This window comes from Lithobates pipiens, unplaced genomic scaffold (genome assembly GCF_037356315.1).
Source record: "Lithobates pipiens isolate NorthernLeopardFrog02 unplaced genomic scaffold, aLitPip1_a1.2 Scaffold_18, whole genome shotgun sequence".
In the NCBI taxonomy this organism is placed as follows: domain Eukaryota; kingdom Metazoa; phylum Chordata; class Amphibia; order Anura; family Ranidae; genus Lithobates; species Lithobates pipiens.
Window position 1 is genome coordinate 216,558,938 of NW_027507758.1, and position 27,645 is coordinate 216,586,582.

The 27,645-nt window shown below is 44.5% G+C and overlaps 1 protein-coding gene across 3 annotated transcripts in view; it reads right to left on the reverse strand.

Annotated features, from left to right (window-relative positions):
• Window positions 1–27,645, reverse strand: part of COG2 (component of oligomeric golgi complex 2) — a 442,013-nt gene that overhangs the window by 72,658 nt on the left and 341,710 nt on the right. For all 3 annotated transcript variants that reach the window (XM_077486570.1, XM_077486569.1, XM_077486571.1), the window contains one exon: window positions 1,920–2,062. In XM_077486570.1, the coding sequence (XP_077342696.1) occupies window positions 1,920–2,062 (143 nt within the window). The remainder of the gene's footprint in view (window positions 1–1,919; window positions 2,063–27,645) is intronic.

Below are 27,645 nucleotides of genomic sequence, written 5' to 3' on the forward strand. Positions count from 1 at the left end.
GATTACGAGGCCTGGGTACCATTCATTTAGTCCATTACGAAGACATCAGAATGGATCCGGTCAAGATGGCTGGCTCTCATCAAGAATTACTGCCGTGGAGCTCAGTACAACACATCCTTAGACACTGGCGAAAAAACTGAGAACTCCCAGTAATGGGAGGGGTTATATGGGGGAAGTTCACACTTTAAGGGGCGTGCCAGTGTCTAGCCCTGATGTAAGAAAATAAATGTGCTTTGGGGAAGTGGGAGCCCCAAAGCACCCCCCATGTTGAGTGCATGTGGCCTTTTTATACATTTTGGCATGGGGGTTCCTGAAGGGCCTGGTATGGATTGGGGAGGGGTGAGGGGGAACCACACGCCTTTTCCAGCAATTTTTTTTTACATTCAGCCGTCAGCCCCCTGACAACTGATGATTCATCGCTAAATGATGCGGCGGCCCCTGTGCTCCTTAACAATCATGGCAGTTACTGGTTAAGGACACATCGCCTGCCCACTCCACAACAGCCATCTAATTACAACCAGTGTTAAGGACGCTGGCTACTGCTGGCAGTAAATTACCGCAGGCTTTCACTACAAAAATACTGCACGATTTCATAAAATAACTCATGAAGTATTTTAGTAGCATTTTTTAGTGAATCCAAAAAGACTTTTTGAAAAATGCTGTGCGGTATCTTACTGTATACTTAGATACGGTAAGATACTGCTTAGTGAATGAAGCATGTTATCACCTATCTTCAACAGTAGGAGGCTGACATAAACTTGAGCTTCTCTCTTGGAACAACGCCAACAACGCTGTGCCAGTGTGACGCTAGAAGGAGCCCGTTTGGTCATGCTGAGCACATAAGGATCACCTGTTCACTCAGCTAGCTCTCTTGGTACCACCTACAGCAGCATACTGCACAGGTCTGTGGATCATGTTTCTCTGCTACAGCATTAGGTAATCACCTGGCTGGCTTTCTGCCTATGCTTTTCAGTATTTGATTGAAGACAGCGTTGGCTGGCTTTCATCATGTTTCTTATATCCTCTGCACTTTTTCCTTCTGAGAAGGTATGGCTTTTCTCACAATTCATTTGTATCTCCCTTTCATCTTGGTGCTGGGCTCCAGTTACTGCTCAATACTTTTTAACAATATTATATACCTTCATGTATTCACAGTCCACCTGATTTACTCATTTTTACAGCATTGGAGCCCAAATGGTTTTCTTTTTGATAATTTGTTCTTTGGGAATCCTGATGTGCTGACGGGCTTTTCTGCAGGCTCCTTCCTCAGCTCCCGGGATTAACATTTTAGGCAGCCATCAGTTTTCATGTTCACATGGTTTAGACTTAATTGACACGCAAGTACTATGTGGGAAGGATTCATATCTCCCTTCCTTTAAAAATATAGTCTCCCTCATGTTTGGGAGTAACATTAAACCATATCGTTTTATTTATGCTTTTTTTTACAGACATTAGTGCATTCGCCCAAGATTATGTGGTAGGAAACCACGAAATGTACTTCGGGCCAATTTTGATGCACCATTTTATTTTTACATGGTTTTATTTCATCCACTCCTAAGTTAACCCACCATGTTGCTTTTCAAGCGATTTTTTATGATGAACATACCTCAATATGTAATCTCCAAGTTGCTATGTTTTTATGAATATCTGGTTAATAATATGTGATTGATATGCTTGTTTACCATGCATGTACTTATTTTGCTAGGTCATGTTTTCAAATGTATTGAATAAAACATGTCTTCTTACATTGACTCATCTTTTAACCATGCTAGACCTACCTCATTTAAAGTCCCAAACCCTCAATCCAAAACAGCCGTGGAGCTTGCACCTTCAAGCCAGCAGTCAGTGTCAAATACCATTTGTCTCTCCTGAAAGGCTAACTTTTAAGAAACATTGTCCCACAACAAAACCATACTTGCCTTATTGGTTCGTCTGTAAAGCCTAGGGACTTCTAGGGTGCTTTTCAAGTAAACCAGGCAGGATTCACCAAGGTCCAGAGAGATTCTGTCATTTATGACCAAAAGAGGTGCCGATAATGAGGTCAAATGGTCTTCCAATGCTCCTAGAAATATATGGGTCCAAAGTAAAATAGAATACTGGTCACTTAAAGTGTAAACCCCAATAATGAACTTATCTTAGCCTAATTTTGATTAAATATACAATTGAATTTGTTTTTATGTCTCTTCGATAAGCGCAAAGAAAAATATATACCCGATTTTTCTGCCAGAAATGTTATGAGCTGACAACATCTTCAGCCTCACTACTGCTTGAAACAATGTTAAAGGGCTGTGTTCGGACTACAAAAAAAATCTTCTCCTGGGTTATGGAGAAGAGGAGAGGGAAAGGTACTCTGCATTTTGGCTCTAGGATTACAATACTGTTCCAGAGTCTTTTCACCCTTGGACAGGTAGTGTGTTACTGACAGGATTAAAGAAAAAAAAGCCAAAAATGAAGAAAACCAAAGCAGTCACCATATCTAAGGGCTGGTAAACTGCAATGTACATATTTGTTACTGGGTTTAGACATGCTTTAGTTTAACAAAATGCATTTAAAATGCAAAGGCTGCTATTTTTACAGCAAACAATAAACCCAATTTAACTGATTTTTTATTTTATGAGTGATCTGTGATAACCCAACTACAAGATGAAGATTGTTACCATGGTAACAAGAATAAAATACCACTGAGTGAAAAAAATGGCTTGCTAAAACAGAAAAGGGGAGAGAACAAAAAAAGAATAGGAATGGATTTTAATTTATTTAGTTATGAATGAGGTAATGGAATTGCACCAAGCTAGTTAGATACTGGTGAGTGGTAACATACATTGTTAATAAAGTATTTTGTACACTGATTGCCCTTGACCCCTTAGCACGTGTTCTTGGCTATTTTTTTTGATGGCCTGAAAAACTTATGCTTCTACCCTTGAGGATTGACACACTAATGTTAACACCCTTCTACTGAGAAAACAATATTTTTTCCAAGGCAGAGGTAGTCCTCAACAGTTAATAAATTGTGGGATCCATGGTTACCCGTACCTTTGTTAGCACCAGCCTCCTTGATTATGTACATCTCATTACAGTGCTAAACAGTGTGGTACCCTGAGCACGCCAATGGTAATTGAGCTGTGTGGTATAACATGAACCCAGGTATTGGACTTAACTTTACTTATACACTGGAGTGACAGATAGTACATGCAGAGACACTAACCTTAGTTATAGTTTTTGTGCGAGTTCTGATTAGGCTATTCTATATCAAGATTAGTCATGCCAATGATGTTATTACTGGGAGTTTTTGTAATGCCATGTATGACAGCTTTGATATTAATGTAAACAATATAAGATGGAGTTATTCAGATTGTAAATTTACTTGAGTTGCAAACCTTTTTTTGATTTTTATATGGCACACTGGCACCTTTCAGTGGAGCAGTCACCTCTGCATACTGTGGGGAACATATGACTGTTTTACTTGTTTAAATTGAAAAAAACTTAAAGGCCTCTTGCACATGATACTCTTGTTTGAGCATCTACTTTTTCAGACTTTTTTTTGTAGGTGTTTGCACGTATTTATGGGCATTTTCACGTATATGCATTCACGAATTTTTTGGCGTGCACTCGTGCATTTTCCCACAAACAACTTATTCTCATTCTGCACAATATGTAAATTGGCATTTGCATGCATTTGTGCACATGAAGCGTAAATTACCGACCAAAAAAGCAGAGTTTTCTATTTTTTGCTGAACTGAAACATTGCACGGTGCTTGTTTACACAACTGTGCGCATAGGCACATTCCAATTCATGGGCTGTAGTAAAAAATAAAAAAAATAAACTGTACGAAGCATTTTTTTTTTTTATCAGAAAAAAAGGTTTATTAAAAGTAATAATAAACAGCCATTTGAAAACATTGTAACATGTATATCCATTTACTAAAGTATATTGCATACAAGATTGAAATTTACACCACAGTAAGTAAAGCAGAGACATACAGTAGTACTGTTAAGTACATTCATTATAGATAGTGGGGCTTTATAACCTGGAATAAAAAGTGAGAACACCACAATTAGAAAAAGAAAAAGGAAGATCAAAAAGCCATAAAACAAGGCCTAATAATTGTGACCCAAATGTTAATGACCATAAGGCCCCTTTCACACTGGGGCAGGAGTGGCATTGGCGGTAAAACTGCGCTATTTTTAGCGCAGATTTACTATCTGTATTCGGCCGCTAGAGGGGGGGAGGAGGTTTACCCTCCTGCTAGCGGCCGTGAAAGGGTTACAATCACAGCAAAGCACTGCTGCAGCAGCGCTTTGCCGGCGGTATAGCCGTGCTGCCCCATTGATTTCAATGAGCAGAAGTGGTGTACACACCACTCTGAAGATGCTGCTAGCAGGACTTTTTTTTACCATCCTGCTAGTGCACCACTCCAGGGTGAAAGCCCGCGGGGCTTTCACAGTGGAGAGACAGCAGCGGCTGTTTAAGGTTGGTTTGCAGGCACTATTTTTAGCGCAATATCCTCTGCAAAACGACCCAGTGTGAAAGGGGTCTTAACCGACTAGGTGTTACCAGCCAAGGTACACATTGCCAGAACTTAATCAGACCTATTAAATCCCCTACAAAAGCATGTCCCTGCTCAGCTGATGGGGTGTCAGACCCGGTGAACTAAGCCAAGGCTGCCAACATTTTATAGAATTTGTTAGGTACATTCCTGTGCTGGTATGGGAGTTTTTCTCTTATTAGCATTTTATTAACTTGTTCAATCCACTGACTCCTAGTGGGTAGCTGAGTAATGGTAGTGATATCCAGTAATGGGCTTTTAATCGACCCACACTAGGCACACACTACTTAAGGCCTGATGTAATCCAATGTTTGTAAGTGCATTTTATATTTAATATTTATACGATTAAAGTAAAGGTTTTACACTATTTGGAGCCTTCCTATATGTTATGTGCCATTGTACTGATCGGAGAGCTCTGTACGGGAGGAGAGAAGTTGGAAAGGACTAAGCTAATACTACGCTGTGGAAGTCATAAGATCAGAGGGATGGTCTGACGGCATGAGAGCCTGCATATCGTGTTTACACCTTTTGTGACCCTCTGTTATGGGGGGTCATGTTCTTCTGGTAAGGAGCCAATCTATATAGGTGGTGGTGGATATAACACGGCTCGCACATTTGAAGAATGTCAATTGGATCTTAGTGTGTTTTCACTCTTATCACGGGTGGTTGGCAATTTACGTTGGAGATATATATATATATATATATATATATATATATATTTTTTTTTTTTTTTTTCTGAACTTTATTCATATATAAATTTTGTGGACTATAATCATTTCACTCGTGATAATCAATGGTTTTATTTTATTTAAATTTTTTGGTTTAATTTGTTCCTCTATATGAGGTATTCATTTCAATTATAATTATTATATGTGGAGGTAGGGTTGGGTATAACACAAGGTGAGGGGTTTAGGTCACCCGGTCTTGAGACATTTATGTGATTGGTGTAATCAGATTATGTTGGCTGCACAAGCAAAAGATAACATTTGTGGTTTATTTGCACATTTATACTAATTTTGTAGGCTAGCGTAATTCACCATTTTTCTCATTTTCTTTTTTCTGTATAATTGGTGTACAGCAGAGTTGCGGCTTCCAAAAGGTATTTTTTTTTCGACAAGCAATAAAAAGTAGACTTATCCCTGCCAAATGTTCCTGTGGCGTGGGCAAATACTATGGGATTGTGTGGGGAGGTGGAACTGAAACACCTGCGAGATTGTGGTAATACAAGACCAATATCTGAATAATTTGGGGCATCGCCAGAACATGCGTGTCCAATCCCCATTATCTCTCTCACATTTTGGACATAGTGCCAAGCTCCTGTTACCCCATCTATGAAGCTGTACTGGTGTTCTGTACGCCCTATGCAGTAGTTAAGTGTGGGAACATTTTTGAGAAGCCGAAACTGACACCAATGGGGCAGAGGTTAGACATGCATCCCATATATCCCCAGCTATAGCTCCCAAGTCCTTTTCCAATCCCTCTATACATGGGAGTTTAGAGGCATCGTGTGTGGATTGAATTAAAAAATAATATCCTCTAGAGGTCATTCCTCTTATTTTTCTCTAATAGGATGCCATGCATTACGAGGTGCCTAGTAGGGGCGAGTATAATATTGCGTACCTGAACTGCGTGCCCAAGTTGTAGATAGATATAGAAGTGGGTGCAAGGAAGGGCAAACTCTCTTTTTAATTCCAAAAAGGACTTAATTACGGAACCAGAATATAAAATTGTACCATATATACAATTCCAGCTTTTTCCCAATACTGAAAGCCCTGTAGTTTTAGTATTTCTGGAAATTTGTATTTACGTCATACGAGTGTGTAAGGACAGCTTCCCTGAATACCCAGAGTACATCTAACATATGACCACAAGGTATTTAACAGGTGACAGCGATAGAAGACCGGGCCAATGCTAGTAAAAGAGCTGGAAGAATAAAGCGGAGGCCCGGCAGAAGAACCGAAGAGGGAGACAAGACCCCCAAAGAGCGGGACAAGACCCCGAAGTCGGAAGAAGACCCCCAGACGGCAGCGACAGTGAAGAAGAAAGCCAGGCTCCTCCACTAGTAAAAGAGCAGAGGGTGGCAGAGGAGTCCAGCGAGAAGACCCCCCAAGACGGAAGAACACCGGAGCTGTCTAATAAATTATTTAAAAAACTTTTTACAAGTTTTTTTTAATTTACACTTTTTTCACCAGGTGAATGGATAGGGGTACATTGTACCCCATACTCATTCACATAGGGTGGGGGGCAGGTATCTGGGGGGCCCCTTATTAAAGTTTTATCCACCACCTAATTCAGTGAGGCTTACCAGCTGCCAAGATCTCTTTTTAGGGAGATCATACAAGCATGAAACAAAGCGATCGTTCCTGGTCTCTCCAATGGGTTCTGCTGGCGTCTCCAACTCTTATGACTCCTTCTTAGAGCGTCTCACATTCCACCGTAATTATTAGGTAAAAGAAGAAAGAAAGGCTACCATAGCATAATTCCGTATAAAATTTTAATCCGAACGTAATAAAAAGCAAAACAAACTCACAGATTTCCAGTTGAGTACAAGCGTAAGTAAAATCACGAGCCGGCCGGCTCTCTCCTATTAACACTGCCCGCCCTTCCTGGTCAACGGGGAATGGCGGTGACGTCAGCACGCCGCTCACCCTACGTCGTTTCGTCAAAAATGACTTCTTCCTGGGGTACGGGCGGCACACTGATCCACCGCCTTAAATACTCACTGGCAAAAGAACGTAACCGCCCACTTCCGAGCTCCTGGCTACAGCTCCTAATCAGCCATTTAAAAAAAGGGCAAAAATGATCGTTCGCCCTAATCTTTAAATAATAAAAAATATAAAACCACTCTAGGGAATCAAAAACGAACAGTTTCCCAAATGGGTTCATATCAACTAGTTCAACTATGTCCCCTAGTTACCCCATCAGGAGGGCACGATCGGACCGAGGCATTTCCCCCATATCCGATCGCTCGATTAAGATATATGCAACCAAGGAATGGGAGGACCCATACTCACCCCCCGACCCCGCTCTTTCCTGTGGGCAAGAGACACGTGACTAACAAATCATCAGACCGTTTCATGAATATAAAAATTCGTAAAAATAAATAGAAATCAGAAGAAAAGGAACATTCTCATATACAGAGCATTATTCCAATTAAGCCTTATATGCAAAGGACCATTGGAAAAATGATATGCTAAAATATGCCAAATATATCAAAACACCCCCAAGGGAGCTTAGTTGACCCAGTCCCACAAAGGGGATCACTATCCCATGCATTAACATGGGTCGCCAACCAGCTAGGGTAAATTTAAAAAAGGATAGTAAAATGTTGATACTACCTCATACCAGCTCATATCATACCCTTGATCTATACTTAACCCTTAAGGAATATCGGGGGTTCAATGCAGTCCCCCTATACCAATAAAAGAGATTATTCAGGCACTCCCCATCACCCACCCCAAAAGGTAAAATACCTTCCCTGGGTGGCCTAAAATACTGATAAGGGTGGCCAAAAACACTACCAGGCCCTACTGGTCAGTACTAAAACGGGATATGCCCATCACATCTCCTTACGGGGGATGATGTCGGTTAGATGGATGTGATCCCGCAAGGCCAAAAATTTATTAATATAATTCAAAATAAGCGCCCATAGTGATTTATCAAAAAGAACCGAAAGAATCGAAAAAAATCGAAAAATCCTCTTCTCTAAATCGTATCAAGACTAGAAATAAGGACCCAACCCAGGAATTCGGAAGTGGTTCACATTAGAGTGATCTAGCCATTGTCTATAAAGGCATTCACGTCAACATCCACATTAAGACCATGGGGTGTATAACACCGTGTTTTATGTATCCACGTCATTTCTAGTCTAGACAAATAGCGCACCAGGGAACTACCCCTCCAGTGCGCACTAAACTTCTCGATACCTAGAAACAAAGTGTTTGCTGGATTACGGCCATGATATAAGTCATAGTGTTTGGATACAGAGTGGAATTTATACCCATTTTTAATGTTTGTGACGTGCTCTCCTAAGCGAACTTGCATAGCTCGCTTGGTTCTCCCTATGTATTGAAGCCCACAAGGGCATTGCAAAAGGTATACAACGCCCTTAGAGCTACACGTTATTAAAGGTTCGATTTTATGCTCCCTCTGAGTACTAGTAGAGACAAAAGTTTCAGTTTTTCTCTTTTTGCTTTTGTTCAATGTACAGATCTGACACCGTCGACATTGATGGTATCCTGTTATATGTTGAAAAAAGGAAACATTCTTAGTAGGAGGATCTATTACATTAGGAGCTATCCTATGTCTCAGGGAGGGGACCCCTCTAAAGATAATCTCTGGTTTGGCTGGAAGAAAGGTACGGATGACTATCATTAGACAACAGATGCCAATGTTTACGCAACATCTTTTTGACTAGATAATGTTGGGTAGAAAAAGTTGTAACAAAAGGGACAACAAGGAGCTCGGAAGTGGGCGGTTACATTCTTTTGCCAGTGAGTATTTAAGGCGGTGGATCAGCGCGCCGCCCGTACCCCAGGAAGAAGTCATTTTTGACTAAACGACGTAGGGTGAGCGGCGTGCTGACGTCACCGCCATTCCCCGTTGACCAGGAAGGGCGGGCAGTGTTAATAGGAGAGAGCCGGCCGGCTCGTGATTTTACTTACGCTTGTACTCAACTGGAAATCTGTGAGTTTGTTTTGCTTTTTATTACGTTCGGATTAAAATTTTATACGGAATTATGCTATGGGAGCCTTTCTTTCTTCTTTTACCTAATAATTACGGTGGAATGTGAGACGCTCTAAGAAGAAGTCATAAGAGTTGGAGACGCCAGGAACGATCGCTTTGTTTCATGCTTGTATGATCTCCCTAAAAAGAGATCTTGGCAGCTGGTAAGCCTCACTGAATTAGGTGGTGGATAAAACTTTCTTTCTGGGCGCACCTGCTATACATCTGAAGGGTGTTTGTAAAGAGTCACTTCAATGGACTGAATTCATGCCTTTGTGCTTCTCTTCCCCTTGGACTTTTTATGTGTTTTAAGTTTGATGATTTTTTGCACAATTTTTGATAGTATACGCGGTCTAGTGTTTGATACTAGAATTTAATATGTCACAATGTTATTATTGTAGTTTATAAGTTTTAGCGCAGCTTTATATTTTTTGGTTTGTGTTTAGTGTGGGTATCTCACATTGAGCTGCAGCAAGAATTTATATTGTTATTATTCACATTATCACGTTTAGAGCCTGCCTCACTGGCTGAGGCCTTGTTTTTTTTTTTTAAACATATTTTTATTGGAAAAAAAAAGTTTTTGACAATACATATCAGTCGACCAGTAAGACAGTATCATGGTAGAGAAATATACAAGAGAGAATATAAAACAGAAGAAGGGGAGTATTGCCTCCCAACGACCCGAAGGGTCACGATATCATGCGGTTTAGTCTTTAATAAAGAGGAAAAAGAAAAAAGAAGAGAAGAGGGGGAGAAAGAGAAGAAAAGAAAGAAGAGATAGAGGAGAGGGGGGGAAGGGTGGGGGGAAGAAGGGATGAGGAACGGTACCCAGGGAGGCGAGGACCCCCTCATAATCACATTGAAGAAGGGTAGCGAAAAAGAAGGTTCTCGGCGGGCATATCACCCCTACCTGGGAATAAAAACAACAGCAAAAAAGAAAGAAACAGTAACAGCTAAACACAAGACCCCTACATGTAGGACAGAAGAAGAGCACTAGTACTAGTACAAGCAGAAACATGAGTCCAGGAAGGGTTATGGAGATGCAGAGGGAGGAGTAGAGGGTTGCATGTCCTCCGGTGCAGACGAGACAGGGTCGAATATATCCTGTGGTAGTTGGTCCAACAAGAGAGCAGAGTCCTGTGAAGGAGAAGAGCTGGTGTGGGAGGACGTCAGCTTGAGTTTCCCCAATGCGTTGCCGACATTGTGGCGTAGGTACCAGCTTGTATAGCGAAAGGGGTAAACGAGGGAATTGATCTCCTCCGAGTTAAAGGATTGCTCGATAAAATCCCTCCATCTGGCAAAGAAGCGAGGAGTGGAGACGAAGTGGGACGAGATAACATCAAGTCGTTCTATGTGGAACAGCGAGAGGAGGGTTTGTTTAACGCCCGTTAGACTCGGTGGAGTCGTGGAAATCCAGCAATTCATAATAGTCCTGCGAGCTGCCAACAGGCATATGCGAGTCCAATGAGTAAGGGTAGCCGGACAAGGAGACTCTAGCGACAAGGGTGGAGGGTCACAGCTGAACAGGCAGGTCAGTGGGTCCTTAGGTACAGGTGTCTTGGTAATGTGCAGGATATAGTCCAGGACTGAGTCCCAAAATGTCGATATTGAGGAGCAGTCCCAGAAACGGTGCAGTAGGGTGGGGCGCTCCATGGAGCACCATGGACATTTGGCTTGCGAGGGATCCTCAGTGTTGGTGCGGAAGGGGTAGCAAGCTCTATGGGTGATCTTAAATTGAGTTTCCCTCCATTTCTCCGAGATAACAAGTTTGTGAACAAGTCTGTATCCTTGCAGGATTCTTTCCGGTAAGTTCACGTCATTGAATATAGAGGCCCATTGCTTAAAAGGGGCAATGTGGTACTTGTCCGCCTGGTAGCTGATTAGGTGGGAGTAGAGGGTAGAGATGGAGTAATCACCTTGTTGAAGCACAGCATCCAGTTGCGACTTGCGGAGGCAATCCAGGCGTAATCCTCCTATCGTTTTCAGGTAACTCAATAGTTGGTGGTGATGAAACACATGGTAAGAAGGGAGTGAGAATTCCTGAGACAGGGTTTGGAAGGATTTGAGTGTTCCACGCCCAGGCTCGTATAGGGAGGCCACTTTGAGTAGACCCCGTTTCCCCCAGTGATCAAAGGCCGAGTGAATGGTAGAGGGTGGAAACATAGGGTTGCCTTGGATGGGTAGATGAGTGGAAATGTTAGCAGGTAATCCTAAGAGTCTCCTAATTTCCCTCCAAGCCACCACTGTGTCCCGAATAAGGATGTTGTACTTAAGATGAATCGGTAGAGCGTGAATGTTGTAATGAAGAACTGCAGAAAGCGTGTATGGATGTACCAACGCCTTCTCAAGGTTATGATTGGAGTATCTTGATTTACCCGCTATCCAGTCAAGGCCCTGTCTCAATAGGCACGAGAGATTATAGAAACGGAGATTGGGCAGGCCTGCACCCCCGTCAGGCTTCGGAAGGCATAGTTTCTGAAGGGCAATGCGAGGTTTCTTATTGGCCCAGAGAAAAATGGACAGGGCTCTGTGTATCTTCTGCACATCAGAGTGTTTAAGAAGAAGTGGGATGGTTTGCATCGGGTAGAGTAGCCTCGCAAAGGAGACCATCTTGAAGAGATGACATCTTCCAAAGAGTGATAACGGCAGGCCTGCCCAAGCTTCCAACTCCTGCACAATCTTAGCAATCAAGGGTGGGTAATTGAGGGTATAAAGAGAAGAGGGTTCCCGACCTATGCGCACCCCCAGGTAAGTGATATGGTGTCGTGTCATTGCAAAGGGTGAAGATGATTGCCAGGACATGGCTTTTCGTGGATTTAAGGAGAGGACCTCACTCTTATCAAAATTGATTCTAAATCCCGAGCATAGGCGATACGCCGCGAATAGGTCACGAAGTTTATCAAAATCAGCCGGAGGGTTGGACGAGAAAAGTAAAATATCGTCCGCAGAGGCCTTGTTTTGATTAATCGAGTATTTTCTGGACAGCGCTGTTTTCCAAAGATTTTTTCCCTTATTAAAGGGGGCTCCCAGATTTCTATAAGCCCCCCGCCCGCAGACCCCGACAACCAACGGCCAGGGTTGTCGGGAAGAGGCCCTTGTCCTTATCAACATGGGGACAAGGTGCTTTGGGGTGGGGGGCCGCAGGGCCCCTTTCCCCAAAGCACCCCCCCATGTTGAGGGCACGCGGCCTGGTACAGCTCAGAGAGGGGGCGCTCGCTTGTCGCCACCCCCTTTCCTGTCCGGCCAGGCTACGTGCTCAGATAAGGGTCTGATATGGACTTTGGGGGGGACCCCACACCGTTTTTTCGGCGTAGGGCTTCCCCTTCAAGTCCATACCAGGTGACGGGGCCAGCGAGGTGTCAATCTCGCCGATGGAGGCAGCAACACCGACTTCCAGCGCTAGTCCTGTCTACCTGGAGCCGTGTTCAAAATGAACAGACTTTTCTTCGTGTGTGGGCAAGTCCGTTCGTTTCAAAAGTCCAGCAGACTAGCACACAGACAGGCAGATTTTGAGTCAAAACTTCTAAGTCCGCCGGACTTTTGGAAAGAAAATGACCACCGGAGCCCACACACGGGCAGATTGTCCAGTGGACTCTGGTCCGCTGGATAGTCTGATCATGTGTATGAGAAAGTGTGAGAAACCCGCCTCCAAAATTGTCAGAGCCGAGCTAGGGGATCCCCAAGGCACCAACTTGCAGACAGAATCTAGAGGGTCCCTCCACTCCCCATGTGTTGGATTTGGGAAGCAATGTAATATTGTCTTGTGTGTGGGACAGGAAGTCCGCCCCGATCCTTCCCAAATTGGAGTGTAGAAAAGCTGATTCTGGATGTCTTATTACGCCATATCAACGCTCTGAACTGAGAGACAGATGGTGAAACACATAGTAGCTGAGGAGCCCACATCTTAAGGTAAACCCTGCCAACCACTGACAATGGGAGTTTGGACCAGGCCAAGCATTTTGTTTGAAATCTACGAAACAATGGTAACAGATTCAGCTAATATACTGCAGGGGATTGGGGGTGATTTGTATACCTAGGTATCGGAATGAGGATACAATTTTAACTGCCCTGGCACACATTGGAACAGGAGCCGAGATTGGATCCAGTGGCATCAGGAGACAGATGATAGGACATCCTTCCCAGGTTTTAGTAAGATACCCCTTGTCCATGAATGAGGCAATTATTGACAGTCTGCCCTCATTGCAAGATATGCATCTAAAATTCGCCCAATTCTGTTAGGGATGGATGTACTTTAGAGGAGTAAACATCTACGTAAAACTCACAAACTATTTTAATAAAGTCTGAAGTTGCTTGGTACGAGTTACCCTGTGAATCCACTATGGTCTGAATATGATTAGAAGTCTGTTGAGCCTTAGTAAGTATGGCCAGCATATGCCCTGTAGTGTCACTCTCCTTAAACTGTTACTGCTGCAAAAAAGATGTTTGATTTCAGCTTTTTGTAGTGCAAGTTGACGGGACAGGGATTGCGATGCTAATCATGCACGTTTGGTGTCATCTGATGGAGTAGCAATATAAGCCAACTCAGTTCTTTGCACCTTTGATAGTGCAAAAGTTTTGCAATGATTTTGGATCACTTAATACGATTAAGGCTACTTTCACACTAGGGCGGGTGGGCATTGGCAGTAAAGTGGCACTATTTTTAGCGTAGTTTAACCCCCCGCAAGTGGGTGAAAAAGGGTTAAAAGCGCTCGCAAAGCGCCGCCGCTCTTTGCCGCCGTGCTTTGCCGCCACATTGATTTCAATGGGCAGGGGCGCTTTAGGAGCGGTGTATACACCGCTTCTAAAGTACTGCAAAAGATGATGCTTGCAGGACTTTACCATCCTGAAAGCACACAGCTCGTGTTAAAGCCATCGGGCTTGCTTTCACACTGGAGAGGCTCTTTACAGGCGCTATGCAGGTGCCATTTTTAGCGATGTAGCGCCTCGGTGTGAAAGTAGCCCAATAAGGGTAATAAATTGTCCCCTTGGGTATACTTTAGAGGCATCCCACACTACATCGAAGTCATCTGCATCTATGTTCTGTCTAAAAAAGATGTTCAATAATTCTGGCACAGGATCTGGATCTAGGAGCAGGGACAGTTGAAAGGGGTTAAGCCTCCAAAAAGGATCGTCCAGGGTGAGCTGGGACTAAAAGCTCAACCAAGAAATGAGTGATCAGAGATAATTTCTGGCTTCGTACCCAGACATGACCAATAATGGAAGCAGCATCCTATTTTCAAGACTCAGATCTATCCAGGACAATCCCCCCGGAAGAGGCAGAGCAGCACAAATAGTGTTGCACATTTTGGATATCACATCCTCCACCCATTCATCAAGCCTAGTGCCCCCAACAGGCTGGCACATCCAATCGGACCCCCACGTATGGAGCGTGTGCTGGTTGTCACACCAGTTAGTTTATATTTATCATGGTCTAGATAGTTGTTGAAATCACCCACTGCAAGCAGTGGCACCTAGGAAAAGGGGTCATATAGCCCGCTAGGGTTTTTAGGGTCTCGGTGAGAATGCTGGAGGAATGTATATGCCCGCTATAATACAACTTAAACCATATAAAAAGCATAGCAAAAGAACATATCGCTCTTCTGGATCTGCAGTGTATATCATGAAATTGATGGCTAAACTGCCACTGTGGAAATTTAGGCGTCTGTCAGCATGGACAGAGTCTCTTATAAACATATTACGGAGGCATCCCTATGTTTAATAGTAGGAACAACCGCCAAGCGTTTAATTGTATTATTTAGTCCTCTGACATTCTAGGACAAAAACTCAGATTTTTAACCATGGTCCCACAAATGTAACATCAATAGCCCTAGCAAAAGCAAGCATTGTCTTATATACCCAATGTGTAAAAGAGCCATAGGGAAAGCAAACCAAAAACTCTGTTTGGCCAGTGACAGGAACCACAGGGATAGAACAAGTACAGATTAGTTTAGCACCCTGTTAGCAACAATCTAGAATGCACGGACTGGTCAATAGGAATGTTGGGCCATTTAACAGAAAAAAACAAAAAAACAAACAAACAGTCTTGGGCCAACCGGGCTCCCAGAGAGTATAACAAAAAAAAAGCAGTCAGTCCACATAGGACCATGTGAAGGGCAACAGTTGAGGCTCAACAGGAGGGTAATAAGTCCCTACAGCAGAGCTTCTCTGCAGCGGATAAGGTAATAGGAACAATACTAACTTGGCAACAGTGCAATGCTTTAACTAAGGATACTGCTGGGCTGATTTTGAGTGCTGCTATAAGAACCCACATAACTGGTGTATTCAGGTAGGTGCCGGTCTTCGCTCCTGCAAGGCTCATAGGGATCTTTCTTCGCTATCTAGCCACTGTGCAGCCATGCTGAGTTTGTCAAAGAAATGCACCCCCCCCAGCACAGTACAGCATTGCATATTGTAATTCCGGAGATCTAAGGCATTGTTTCGCATCAGTGAATTTCGCTCTGTTTTTGTGACTCCTCAGAGAAATCAGGGAAGAGTGATATTTTAGTGTTGTTGATGACTAGAGACCCTGCCATGTTGCAGGCATTGGAGAGGAGGACATCCCGGTCCTTGGAATTTAAAAAAGTTTTTAACAGAAATGGACAAGGAGCTGCCCCTGGTGGTAATGGGCATGCATCAGTGCCAAATACAGTTGTGAGCCATTATTCAATAAAGAAGATCAGTTTTTTTCCTTTAGCTTTTTCTGGTATACCAATGGCTCGCACATTGTTGGGCCTCAGTCTGTTCTCCAGGTCATTCAGCCTGGCTGCATGCTGTGAAGCAAGATGGACATTATAACTGAGATCACGCTTCATGGGTGTCAAGTCCTCCTCAATGGAGCTGACACTCCCTTCTAAAGGGGAGGTCCTCTTATTAAGCTTTTGCATGTCCTGTCTGATAAACGTAATCTCGGTTTTCACCCCTTTAACTTCATTTGTGAGATCAGTAAGAGACATGTTACAATTAGTCATCACAAAGAATATGTCAGAGGGTCGGTTCAGGATCCTCTGATGCTGGTGACTCCATCAGATACTCCAGTGCTGAGGAAAGAGATCATCTTTAGGCAGGGCTTTAGAGAAAAGCTTGCGCGCCGCTTCTCTATTTCTCCTTGGCTGTTTTCTGTGAGCCGGTGCCATCTTCTCTGATGAGGTCTGTAGGCCGGAGATCTTTCAGCTGCCTAGCCATTCCCATCAGTCACTACAGGCCCCTTGATCTGGAGACCAGAGCAGCAGGGAGCTTTCAGTGTCCTTGGGAGAGCAAACAGACTAACAGAATAAAGGATTGCCCACAGGATATCAGTAAGGATGTTTGGCGGGAAGAGCACAGGACATGCTGCAGTGTGAAAGAGGCCTAATAAAAAGCATTTTCAAAAAAAAAAAAAAAAAGTCCTCAGTAGCCCTCACTGAGAAATGAAAACTAACAAGGCTGCAAGGCAGACAGCACAGGAAGATATCAGCTGAAAAAAAAAAAACAAAGACCAGTTTTCTTTTCTAGTCACTTGCTTACTGGGCACTTAAACCCCCCTCAGTCCCAGACCAATTTTCAGCTTTCAGCGCTGATGACAATTGCGCGGGCATACAACACTGAACCCAAATGAAATTTTTATCATTTTTTTCCCCACAAATAGAGCTTTCTTTTGGTGGTATTTAATTACAGCTGGGAGTTGTATTTTTTGCTAAACAAACAAAAAAAGATGCAAAAAAAGATGCAAAAAAAAAATCATGTATAATAGTTTGTTCTAAAATTTTGCAAACAGGTAATTTTTCTCCTTCATTGAAATGCGCTGATGAGGCGACACTGGTGGGCACTGATGGGCGGCACTGGTGGGCACTGATGGGCGGCACTGGTGGGCACTAATAGGCACAGTTAAGGCGACACTAATAGGCACAGATAAGGTGGCACCGATAGGCACAGATAAGGCAGTACTGATGGGCACAGATAAGGCGGCACTGATGGGCACAGATAAGGCGGCACTGATGGGCACAGATAAGGCGGCACTGATGGGTGGCACGGATGGGTGGCACTAAGGGGCACTGATAGGTACCACTGATAGATGGGACTGAGGGGCACTGATAGGTGGCTCTGCTGGGCACTGATGGGCGGCACTGATGGGCACGGATATGTGGCACTGAGGTGCAGCAATGTTGTTGAGGCAGATTGTGGGCACCGATAGGTGGCACTGTGGGTACTGATGTATGGCACTGTGGGTACTGATGTATGGCACTGCGGGCACTGATTATGGCACTGCTGGGTGGCATTATGGGCACTGATGGGGGCACTGCTGGGTGGCACTTTATTAAGGCTCTGGGGGTTACTGGCAGGGGGCAGGTGGGTCCTGATACACTGGCCGTGATCGGGACTTATGTCCCGATCACGGCCGCCGGTGAACGGCTTTTTTTTCGCTGACAGCGCGAGGAGGAAAAATAGCCGATTACCGGCTCTGTTTTGGCACATGATCAGCTGTCATTGGCTGACAGCTGATCACGTGGTAAGGGGTCGGGATCGACCCCTTGCTCGGATCGGTGATCAGTCGAGTCTCATTGACTCGCCGATCACATCGCGCACGCCCTTCAGGGGGCGCGCAGGCCGCTCATGCACGGGAAGACGTCAATAGACGTAGTCCCGGCAAAGCAGGTCCGCGCTGTAGCCGTCATTCGGCTATAGCGCGGATCTCAAGAGGTTAAAAAGACCAGAAGGCATTTCATTGCGCTTAATAAACAGACATAACAAAATGCTTTTGATGGTACAGTCAACAGACCAAAAGGGACAAATATGTTTATTTTATGGTAATATTCCCTGGGTTTTTAGGTACAGCACAAATAAAAGAAAAGCAAAAGCAAGTAAGGAAAAAAAGAAGACCGTCAAAAGCGCAATAACATTCCATAACATAAAACGTGTTCATGTAATTGCAGGATTGTATTACAATGTGAGAAAATATCTACACTACTTTATATGTGTGAAAAAAATATTCCCCTTTAATTTTTCCATATGTCTTTTGTAAATTTGAAACTATGCCTATAAGTTATCCGTTACCAAATTAAATCCTCATCTTCTTAAGGCTGGGTTCACGTTGATACGAATTGGGTGCAGGTTTCCCGGCATCAAATTCCCATGACAGGAGACTGAGAGGCTCTCAATGGAGCTTGTTCACACATCTCCGGGGCAGCCGTGGAGTGCATTGCAGAGGGGTCCTGTGCATCTGGCAAGATCTGAAATGGACTGCTATAAACTGTGCATCCCTGAAACGGAAAACAGGGGCGCGCCAGACCCCTGCTGTGAGCCGCATCTGAAGACAGTGTGAACCCCAGCCTTAAAGTGTGTTAAGTGTTACTAAAACCAGGACCCTACATTCGCTATATCTGGTCTCCCACGGTACACAGAACATGGAAATGCAATAGTTTTAGTAAATATAAAATTGCTAAATACCTTTCCTCATTTGCAGTATATAGCAATCTTGAGACTTCTACCAGTGTCTGGTTAAAGTTTGCAAGAGGAGTTTTCATTCTCCCATGATGTCCTATGACCCCTGACCTCTTGTTTAGACAGTTCCGATTCACCCTGCTGATCACATGCACCCTCCCCAAAAAAACAAACCTCTTTAGCAATATACACCAAATTGAACATGTGCAAAGTGGCCCTAAGGCTCTGTTCTATCACGAGATGTTTGGGGATTGTGAAAGAAGGTGAGGATCAAAGAAGACAGGCTCAAACAGTAACCCCTTAGGTGCTGCAGTGAGTAGAACAAGCATGCTTTACTGCATATACAGACTAATTTTACTGTTGCGGGTTTAGAAACACTATAAGCAAGCACAATTAGTTACCATATAGCACAAAGATATAAAAGTTATATGTGAAACCAACTTTTCCTAAAAGTGATCAAATATAAAAATAAATGATGAAAAAAAATACCGAGGATTACTGTTTATACCAAGCAAAAGACAATATCAAAGAACCACTCCACTTTTATTTTAAAGTGGATATAAACTCCATTAATAAAGTCTGACCTAGGCACATATCTTTTCTCTCATCTAAAGCTGAGTCCCGTGTCTTTCTGCTGCGTATTGGCTCTGTCTGACAACAGGAGATAAAAGCAGCTGGAAATTTGTGTCCAGGTAAGTGCACAGAGATAGATTTGCAGAGAACGGGTCTATTCACAGCAAAGCTCTGCATTTGTTTCTTTATTTATCTGCCTATGTGGAGGGGGGGGGGGAGGGGTGTGCCTTTCCTCCAATCAGCTGTCACACAGTGTATACCAAGACTCCCCACAGTCAGTGGTGGAACAGGAACAAACATTTCTAATATGATGTCCACTTTCTAAACAGTGTAGAAAGTTGAAGATAGCCGATATACAATAAAACCTATGTAGGGAGGTTTATTTCATCCGTGTGTATCATCTGAGGCTGTTCACTTTACTGGGTATATGTGAGGGTTTACTTCTACTTTATTGACCACTTCAGCCCCGGAAGGATTTACCCCCTTAACGACCAGGCAATTTAAAAATGAATAATAGCAATAAGTGTATATTGATTGGTTTGTGCAAAATTTATAGTGTCTACAGGGGATATATTTATGGCATTTTGATTAACTTTTTTTTTTTTTTTTTACTAATAATGACAGTGATCTTTAGCGGGACTGTGACATTGTGGTGGACAGATCGGACACTTGACACTTTTTTGGGACCATTGACATTTATACGGTGATCAGAGCTAAAAATAGCCACTGATTACTGTATAAATGTCACTGGCAGGGGAGGGGTTAACACTAGACGGGAAATAAAGGGGTTAAGTTTTCCCTAGGGAGGTTTTTTTTTATTCTTTAACATTTTTACACAAAATATAAAATTCACATATTAGACATGGTATAAAGGGTGAAACATCGTAAAAATTTAGGGACTCCATTTTAGGTACCTGTTCCTGGGCAGGGTAGTGGGGGATCTTCTATTACCTTACCCTGTCCTCCCCTATCCCGTCCAGGCAAATCCAAACATCGTACATCCTTCTCTCTTTCCACCACAAGATCATAATTCCTTTATTTCCCCCCCTCCCCCTCCTACAGCCCCATTACCTTGCTATATTTCTGCATTAATTTAAACAATTTCCATTGTTCCCATTTCTTTCGGGCTTCTTTTTCCCGCGCTCCTCTTCTGCTGCCCATCCCTCCATTCTGCACATGTCTTCTACTCTTTCTAGCCATTCCCTCAGTTTTGGTGCTTCTACCTGTTTCCAGTTCTTTGGGATCAAACTCTTTGCTGAGTTTATTAGATAGCCTATGAGGGAATCTTTATACTTTTGGATTGGGATATCTGTACCGTGGAAGAGGCATGTCCAAGGATTTTCTAGTATCTGGGTTCCTGTTATTAATTTTATAAAATCAAGTATTTCTCTCCAGAACTCTCTAATCCTTGGACATTCCCGCCAAATGCGTGCCACATTCCCCTGTTGTCCACAATCCCTCCAACAGTTCCCGGATTGGTTTTCTTGATATCTCATCATCTTATCTGGTATCCTATACCACCTTACTAAACTTTTATAATTCATTTCTATTATACTAAGATTTTTAGAAGTCCCGTGCGTTAAATACAGAATTTTTTCTATATTCTGTTTCTCACCCTGTGGTCCTATTTCTTCCCATTTTTTATATAGAAAGGCACCTCCATCTCATCCATTCCTCCCAGCATCTTGTATATCTGCGAAATGTTTGTTTGTGTTTTCCCTTCACACATCCGTTCTAAGACATTTAGGTCTTCTCCACTTCTCAACGGTTGCAGCAATGCTGAGACAAAATGTCTGAGCTGGAGGTACCGCCATCTATATACTCCTTCCCTTCTTGTAGTGTTTCTAAAGTGCTTATTTTTCCATCTTTTATTATGTGTCTCAATTGAGTGTCTTCTCTTTAACCACTTTCAGACCGGACCATTTTGCTGGTAAATGACCAGAGGTCTTTTTACACTTTGGCACTGCGCTGCTTTAACTGGTAATTGCGCGGTCATGCAATGTTGTACCCAAACAAAATTTGCGTCCTTTTCTTCCCACAAATAGAGCTTTCTTTTGATGGTATTTGATTGCCTCTGCGATTTTTATTTTTTGCGATATAAACGTAAAAAGACCGCAAATTTTGAAAAAAAATGATATTTTCTACTTTTTGTTATTAGAAAAATCCAATAAACTCAATTTTAGTCATACATTTAGGCCAAAATGTATTCAGCCACATGTCTTTGGTAAAAAAAAAGTCAATAATTGTATATTTATTGGTTTGCGCAAAAGTTGTCACATCTACAAACTAAGGTACGTTTTCTGGAATTTACGCAGCTTTTAGTTTACGACTGCCTATCTCATTTCTTGAGGTGCTAAATTGGCAGGGCAGTACAAAACCCCCCCAAATGACCCCATTTTGGAAAGTAGACCCCCTAAGGAAATTGATAAGAGGCATGTTGAGCCCATTGAATATTTTATTTTTTTGCCTCAAGCGATTGAATAATGACAAAAAAAAATTTTTTATTTTATTTTTTACACAAAGTTGTCACTAAATGATATATTGCTCACACATGCTATGGGCATATGTGAAATGACACCCCAAAATAAATTCTGCTGCTTCTCCTGAGTACGGGGATACCACATATGTGGGACTTTTTGGGAGCCTAGCCGCGTACGGGGCCCCGAAAACCAAGCACCGCCTTCAGGCTTTCTAAGGGCGTAAATTTTTGAGTTCACTTCTCACTACCTATTACAGTTTTGAAGGCCATAAAATGCCAAGATGGCACAAAACCCCCACAAATGACCCCATTTTAGAAAGTAGACACCCCAAGCTATTTGCTGAGAGGCATGTTGAGTTCATGGAATATTTTATATTTTGCCACAAGTTGCGGGAAAATGACAAACTTTTTTTTTTTTTTTCACAAAGTTGTCACTAAATGATATATTGCTCATGCATGCCATGGGCATATGTGAAATGACACCCCAAAATAAATTCTGCTGCTTCTCCTGAGTACGGGGATACCACATATGTGGGACTTTTTGGGAGCCTAGCCGCGTACGGGGCCCCGAAAACCAAGCACCGCCTTCAGGCTTTCTAAGGGCGTTACAGTTTTGAAGGCCATAAAATGCCAAGATGGCACAAACCCCCCCCAAATGACCCCATTTTGGAAAGTAGACACCCCTAAATTTAGGGGTACACTAGTGAGACTAGGTAATAAATGGCGGGTGCCCTGAAACTATAAAAAAATAACTAACCAACCAGCGTCACCTGTAACAGTTATATGGTGATCACTGGTGAAAGGGTTAACTAGGGGGCAATCAGGGGGCTTTATGCGGTAGTATATGGGGGTCCCTGGCGCTATAAAAAGCTGCGGCGAACCTAAATACCTACCTGCCTAACTAGCGTCACCTGTGACACTAATACAGCGATCAGAAAAACGATCGCTTATTAGGCTGGGTTCACACTGGAGCGATGCGGGAACGCCACGAATGCGCGGCGGGTTCCCGCATCGCATGCCTCCCGGCGGCAGTTCACACTGCCCAATGCGAACTGCTGGGAGTGTCAGTGAAATGTTAATGACACCCCCAGATCAGTTCGCATATCGCAGTGCGATCTGCAAACTTGGATCGCATGGTGTGAACACCCATGCGATCCGATTCTGCTGCGGACCAAAAAAAGGGTCCCGTGCGAGTTTGCGGCGGGTGCGACACGAATTCAGCCATACTATCTGTATAGCTGAACTCGAATCGCACAGAGATCGGATGTGATTTGCACTGCAGTGCGGTGCGAATCACATCCGTTCTCATAAACCGCTGCAATGTGAACCCAGCCTTAGTGACACTGGCGACGGGGGGTGATCACGGGGTTAAACCTTTATTGGGGGGGTTAGGGGGGTACCTTAGAACTAAAGGGGGCTAACCCTAACTGCCCTAACAGTTATTAGTCACAAATGACACCCGCCGGGTGATCAGGGGGTTAAACCTTTATTAGGTAATAAATGGCGGGTGCCCTGAAACTATAAAAAAATAACTAACCAACCAGCGTCACCTGTAACAGTTATATGGTGATCACTGGTGAAAGGGTTAACTAGGGGGCAATCAGGGGGCTTTATGCGGTAGTATATGGGGGTCCCTGGCGCTATAAAAAGCTGCGGCGAACCTAAATACCTACCTGCCTAACTAGCGTCACCTGTGACACTAATACAGTGATCAGAAAAATGATCGCTTATTAGGCTGGGTTCACACTGGAGCGATGCGGAAACGCCGCGAATCCGCGGCGGGTTCCCGCATCGCATGCCTCCCGGCGGCAGTTCACACTGCCCTATGCGGACTGCTGGGAGTGTCAGTGAAATGTTACTGACACCCCCAGATCAGTTCGCATATCGCAGTGCGATCTGCAAACTCGGATCGCATGGTGTGAACACCCATGCGATCCGATTCTGCTGCGGGCCAAAAAAAGGGTCCCGTGCGAATTTGCGGCGGGTGCGGCGAAAGGCTGAACTCGAATCGCACAGAGATCGGATGTGATTTGCACTGCAGTGCGGTGCGAATCACATTCGTTCTCATAAACCGCTGCAATGTGAACCCAGCCTTAGTGACACTGGCGACGGGGGGTGATCACGGGGTTAAACCTTTATTGGGGGGGTTAGGGGGGTACATTAGAACTAAAGGGGGCTAACCCTAACTGCCCTAACAGTTATTACAGTCACAAATGACACCAATGCAAAAAAAAAAAAAAAAAAATGACATTGGTGTCACTGTGACTGGGGGGCAGGGGTAATTGGGGGGGTGATCGGGGGGTAAAGGGGGGGTGTGAGTGTGCCTGGCATGTTCTACTGTGTGTGTAGAGTGTTGGTGCAACTCACCGATCCGCTCTCCTCCGTGTCGGAACGAAAAATACCGACACGGAGGAGAGAATACATCACTTCCTCTCCTGTGTTTACATTACAGGAGAGGAAGTGATGTCACGGGGGATTCCTATTCGTCGGGAGCGATCGCGTGGGGGTGGCCATGAATGAATGGCTGCCCCCTCGTCCCGGATCGCTCCCGGACGAAAACCGACCGCCGCAGGCACCGGGCGGGGGCCCGATCGGGCCCCCGACCCGCGGGAGGCAAGGGACGTACATGTACGCCAATATGCCTGCCCGTGCCATGCTGTCGACGTACATCGTCGTGCGGCGGTCGGCAACTGGTTAAATCCAGTGCCCTACCACAGTGCTCTTCTCCGGTGGAAATAAATTGTTTTCTTTTAAAGCCATTAGTGGGGAGTTGTATTTCCATTTATTATGTTTATGGATTCCATCCCAAATGTACTTACAAAAAATGTGTTTTGAAAGTGTTGTTGATCCTAATGATCTATATTTTGGCGGTATCCAAATTTCCCTTTCTAATCGTGTCCCTGCTGAACTGTGTTCTATTGCTACCCATCTCTTTATTATCTAATTTTTTCCATTCCACCACCCGTCTTAACACTACAGATTTGTAATATTTCTTAAAATCAAGTACTGTTAGTCCTCCCCTCTCTTTTTCCAGTTGTGATATCGTTTTCGTAAACCTATCATGCAGCCTGGGTACTAGTACATCCGCATACTGTTTAAAAAATTCAGGGGGGAGCCCATCCGTACCCGGGGTCTTTCCTGACTGAAGGGATCCCAGCGCAGCCCGCACCTCCGCCAACGTTATCGGGCTATCCAAGGCCTCCCTAGCTTCAGGGGACAGAGTCGGAAACTGCACGTCATCTAAAAATTTGTGTAGCTGGTCCATGGAATAATCCATTTTAGAAGAATACAAATTGGTCAAGTCTTTAAAGCAAGCATTAACGTCTGCCGGATCAGTGTGAATGGTCCCATCCGCAGATTGTATCCTAGCGATGGCGGCTAACGGGGACTGTTCCTTAGCTAACCAGGCCAGCATCCTCCCCATCCTCTCCCCCTGTTCAAATATCCTCTGTGTCTGGACCAATTGCCTCTTGTGAACCTTACCTACCCGCAGGAGCATCACCTCCCTGTACGCTACCTTCATGTCCTGTCCAGTAATTGGGTTAGCCGTACTGGCGAACCGTGCCTCCAGGGCCTGGGCCCTAGCCTCAGCCTCCTCTAGGACGATCTGGTCATTCCTGCGCTCTCTAGCAATAGAGGAAAGATAGCATCCCCGCACATAAGCTTTAAAAGCATCCCATTCAATGCCTGGGGTCGCGGACCCGGCGTTCAGTCTCCAGTATTGCTGTATCAGCCCCCCCACCTCAAACTCTATAGTGGGGTGACTAATCCAGAACCTGGAGAGACGCCAAATTCTATCGGAAGGGGCAGTAGCCGTTTGCACACTACAAAGCAGAGGGGAATGGTCCGATATACCTCTAGGAAGAATACTGATATCTCTAAGTTTAGGAAGCAAGGCGGAACTCACATAAGCAAGGTCAATACGTGACAATGTATTATGGGGAAGAGAATGACAGGTGTAAGAGTGTACCCCGGGATTTTTCCACCTCCACGCATCCTGCAGACCAAATATTCCCGCCCATTTAGACAGGCTAGACTCAGTGTGAGCATCAGAGGCCAATCTATCCAGGGATGGGTTCGGGGCAATATTAAAGTCGCCCATCAGAAGAATATTGTCCGTGGGGTATTGTGCCAATATTGGGACCATATTGTATAACAAGGACATGTCAGCCGGGGGAGGCAGGTATAGACCCACCACCACCAACTAGTAGTTCTTTATTAAGTTTCCAAGTAAACAAAGGTTTCTTCACCTCAGGGATATTCATTTTCATATTTATGGGGGCGTGATCTGAAAGGGTCCTGATTCCAATGTCCGTAGATACCACCTCATCCAATAGCTGGTGTTCCACCAACCAATAATCGATCCTGGTGTACGTCCCATGCACAGGGGAGTAGAACGAATAATCTCGTCTCTTCGGGTGTTGCATTCTCCACACATCAGCTGTAACTGAGCCATCCATTGTTTCATTGCTTTCCACTGTATGTTCCCAGTCCCCTGTGCATGGGACGAACTATCTAGTCTCGGATTCATTGGAAAATTCAGATTTCCTGCTACAATTACCCTCCCCTCCTTAAAATCATAGAGTTTTTCCAACGTCTTTTTCAGATATATTATTGGATTCCTATTCAGGCAATATGTGTTTGCCAGGGTGAATTTTATTCCTCATAATTGCCCTTTTAGAAACAGGAACCTCCCTTCCGGGTCCCCCAACCTGTCCTCTACAGTGAATTGTGTATCCCGTCCTAAACCCACCGCCACCCCCCTTGTTCTACTCAACACAGAGTCTCCGTAGAACCAGACCGGGTGCTTTGGGGAATGTAATCTTATTTTGCTTTCATGGGTTAAGTGCGTTTCTTGCTGGAACACAATCCCTGCATTGAGCTGATCAAATTCTCTTAATACTTTAAACCGTTTGCTACATTTAAACCTCTCACATTATACGACAAGCAATTTACTATTGTCATAATGGTGCCAGACAAATGCCATTTTTATGCAAGGTCTTGAGCTGTAGGCTCTTCTACTCCCCCCCCCCCCCCCCCCCCCCCCACGGCCCACCTCCGGGCCCTGTGCCTCCAACCTGGATATATCCCCATCCTGTTGTCCGCACCTCCAGTCCGGCACCCCGTGCCCCCCCGGATCATAAGATCCAGGGGAGGGGAGGCCGGAGTGGGCGTTCCAGGAGAGACCCTTCCCTAACCCCCCTCCTTTTTCAGTAAATTCAATATACTTCTATAGCGTATACTTCTTCACTCCCACCCCCCCTCTACCCCCCCTCTGCCCAACAGCTCCTCCCCTATTAACCCTTCATACACATTTGGAATTGGGATCTGTAATTTTTTACAAAAGTCCTGTACTTCTTCCAAGAATCTCAACCTCACTGTCTTTCCCTCCCTATGAGCCATCAGTGCTGCTGGGAAACCCCAGCTATATCTTATGTTAGCTTCTCTTAACCACTTGCCGACCGCCGCACGACGATATACGTCGGCAGAATGGCACGGGCAGGCATATTGGCGTATATATAAGTCCATGCCTGCCCGCGGGTGGGGGGCCCGATCGGGCCCCCCCCCGGTGCCTGCGGCGGTCGGCATTCGTTCGGGAGAGATCAGGGATGAGGGGACGGCCATTCATTCATGGCCACCCCCTCGCGATCGCTCTCGACGAATGGAAATCCCCCGTGACATCACTTCCTCTCCTGTAATGTAAACACAGGAGAGGAAGTGATGTATTCTCTCCTCCGTGTCGGTATTTTCCGTTCCGACACGGAGGAGAGCGGATCGGTGAGTTGCACCAACACTCTACACACACAGTAGAACATGCCAGGCACACTCACACCCCCCCTTTACCCCCCGATCACCCCCCCAATTACCCCTGCCCCCCAGTCACAGTGACACCAATGTCATTTT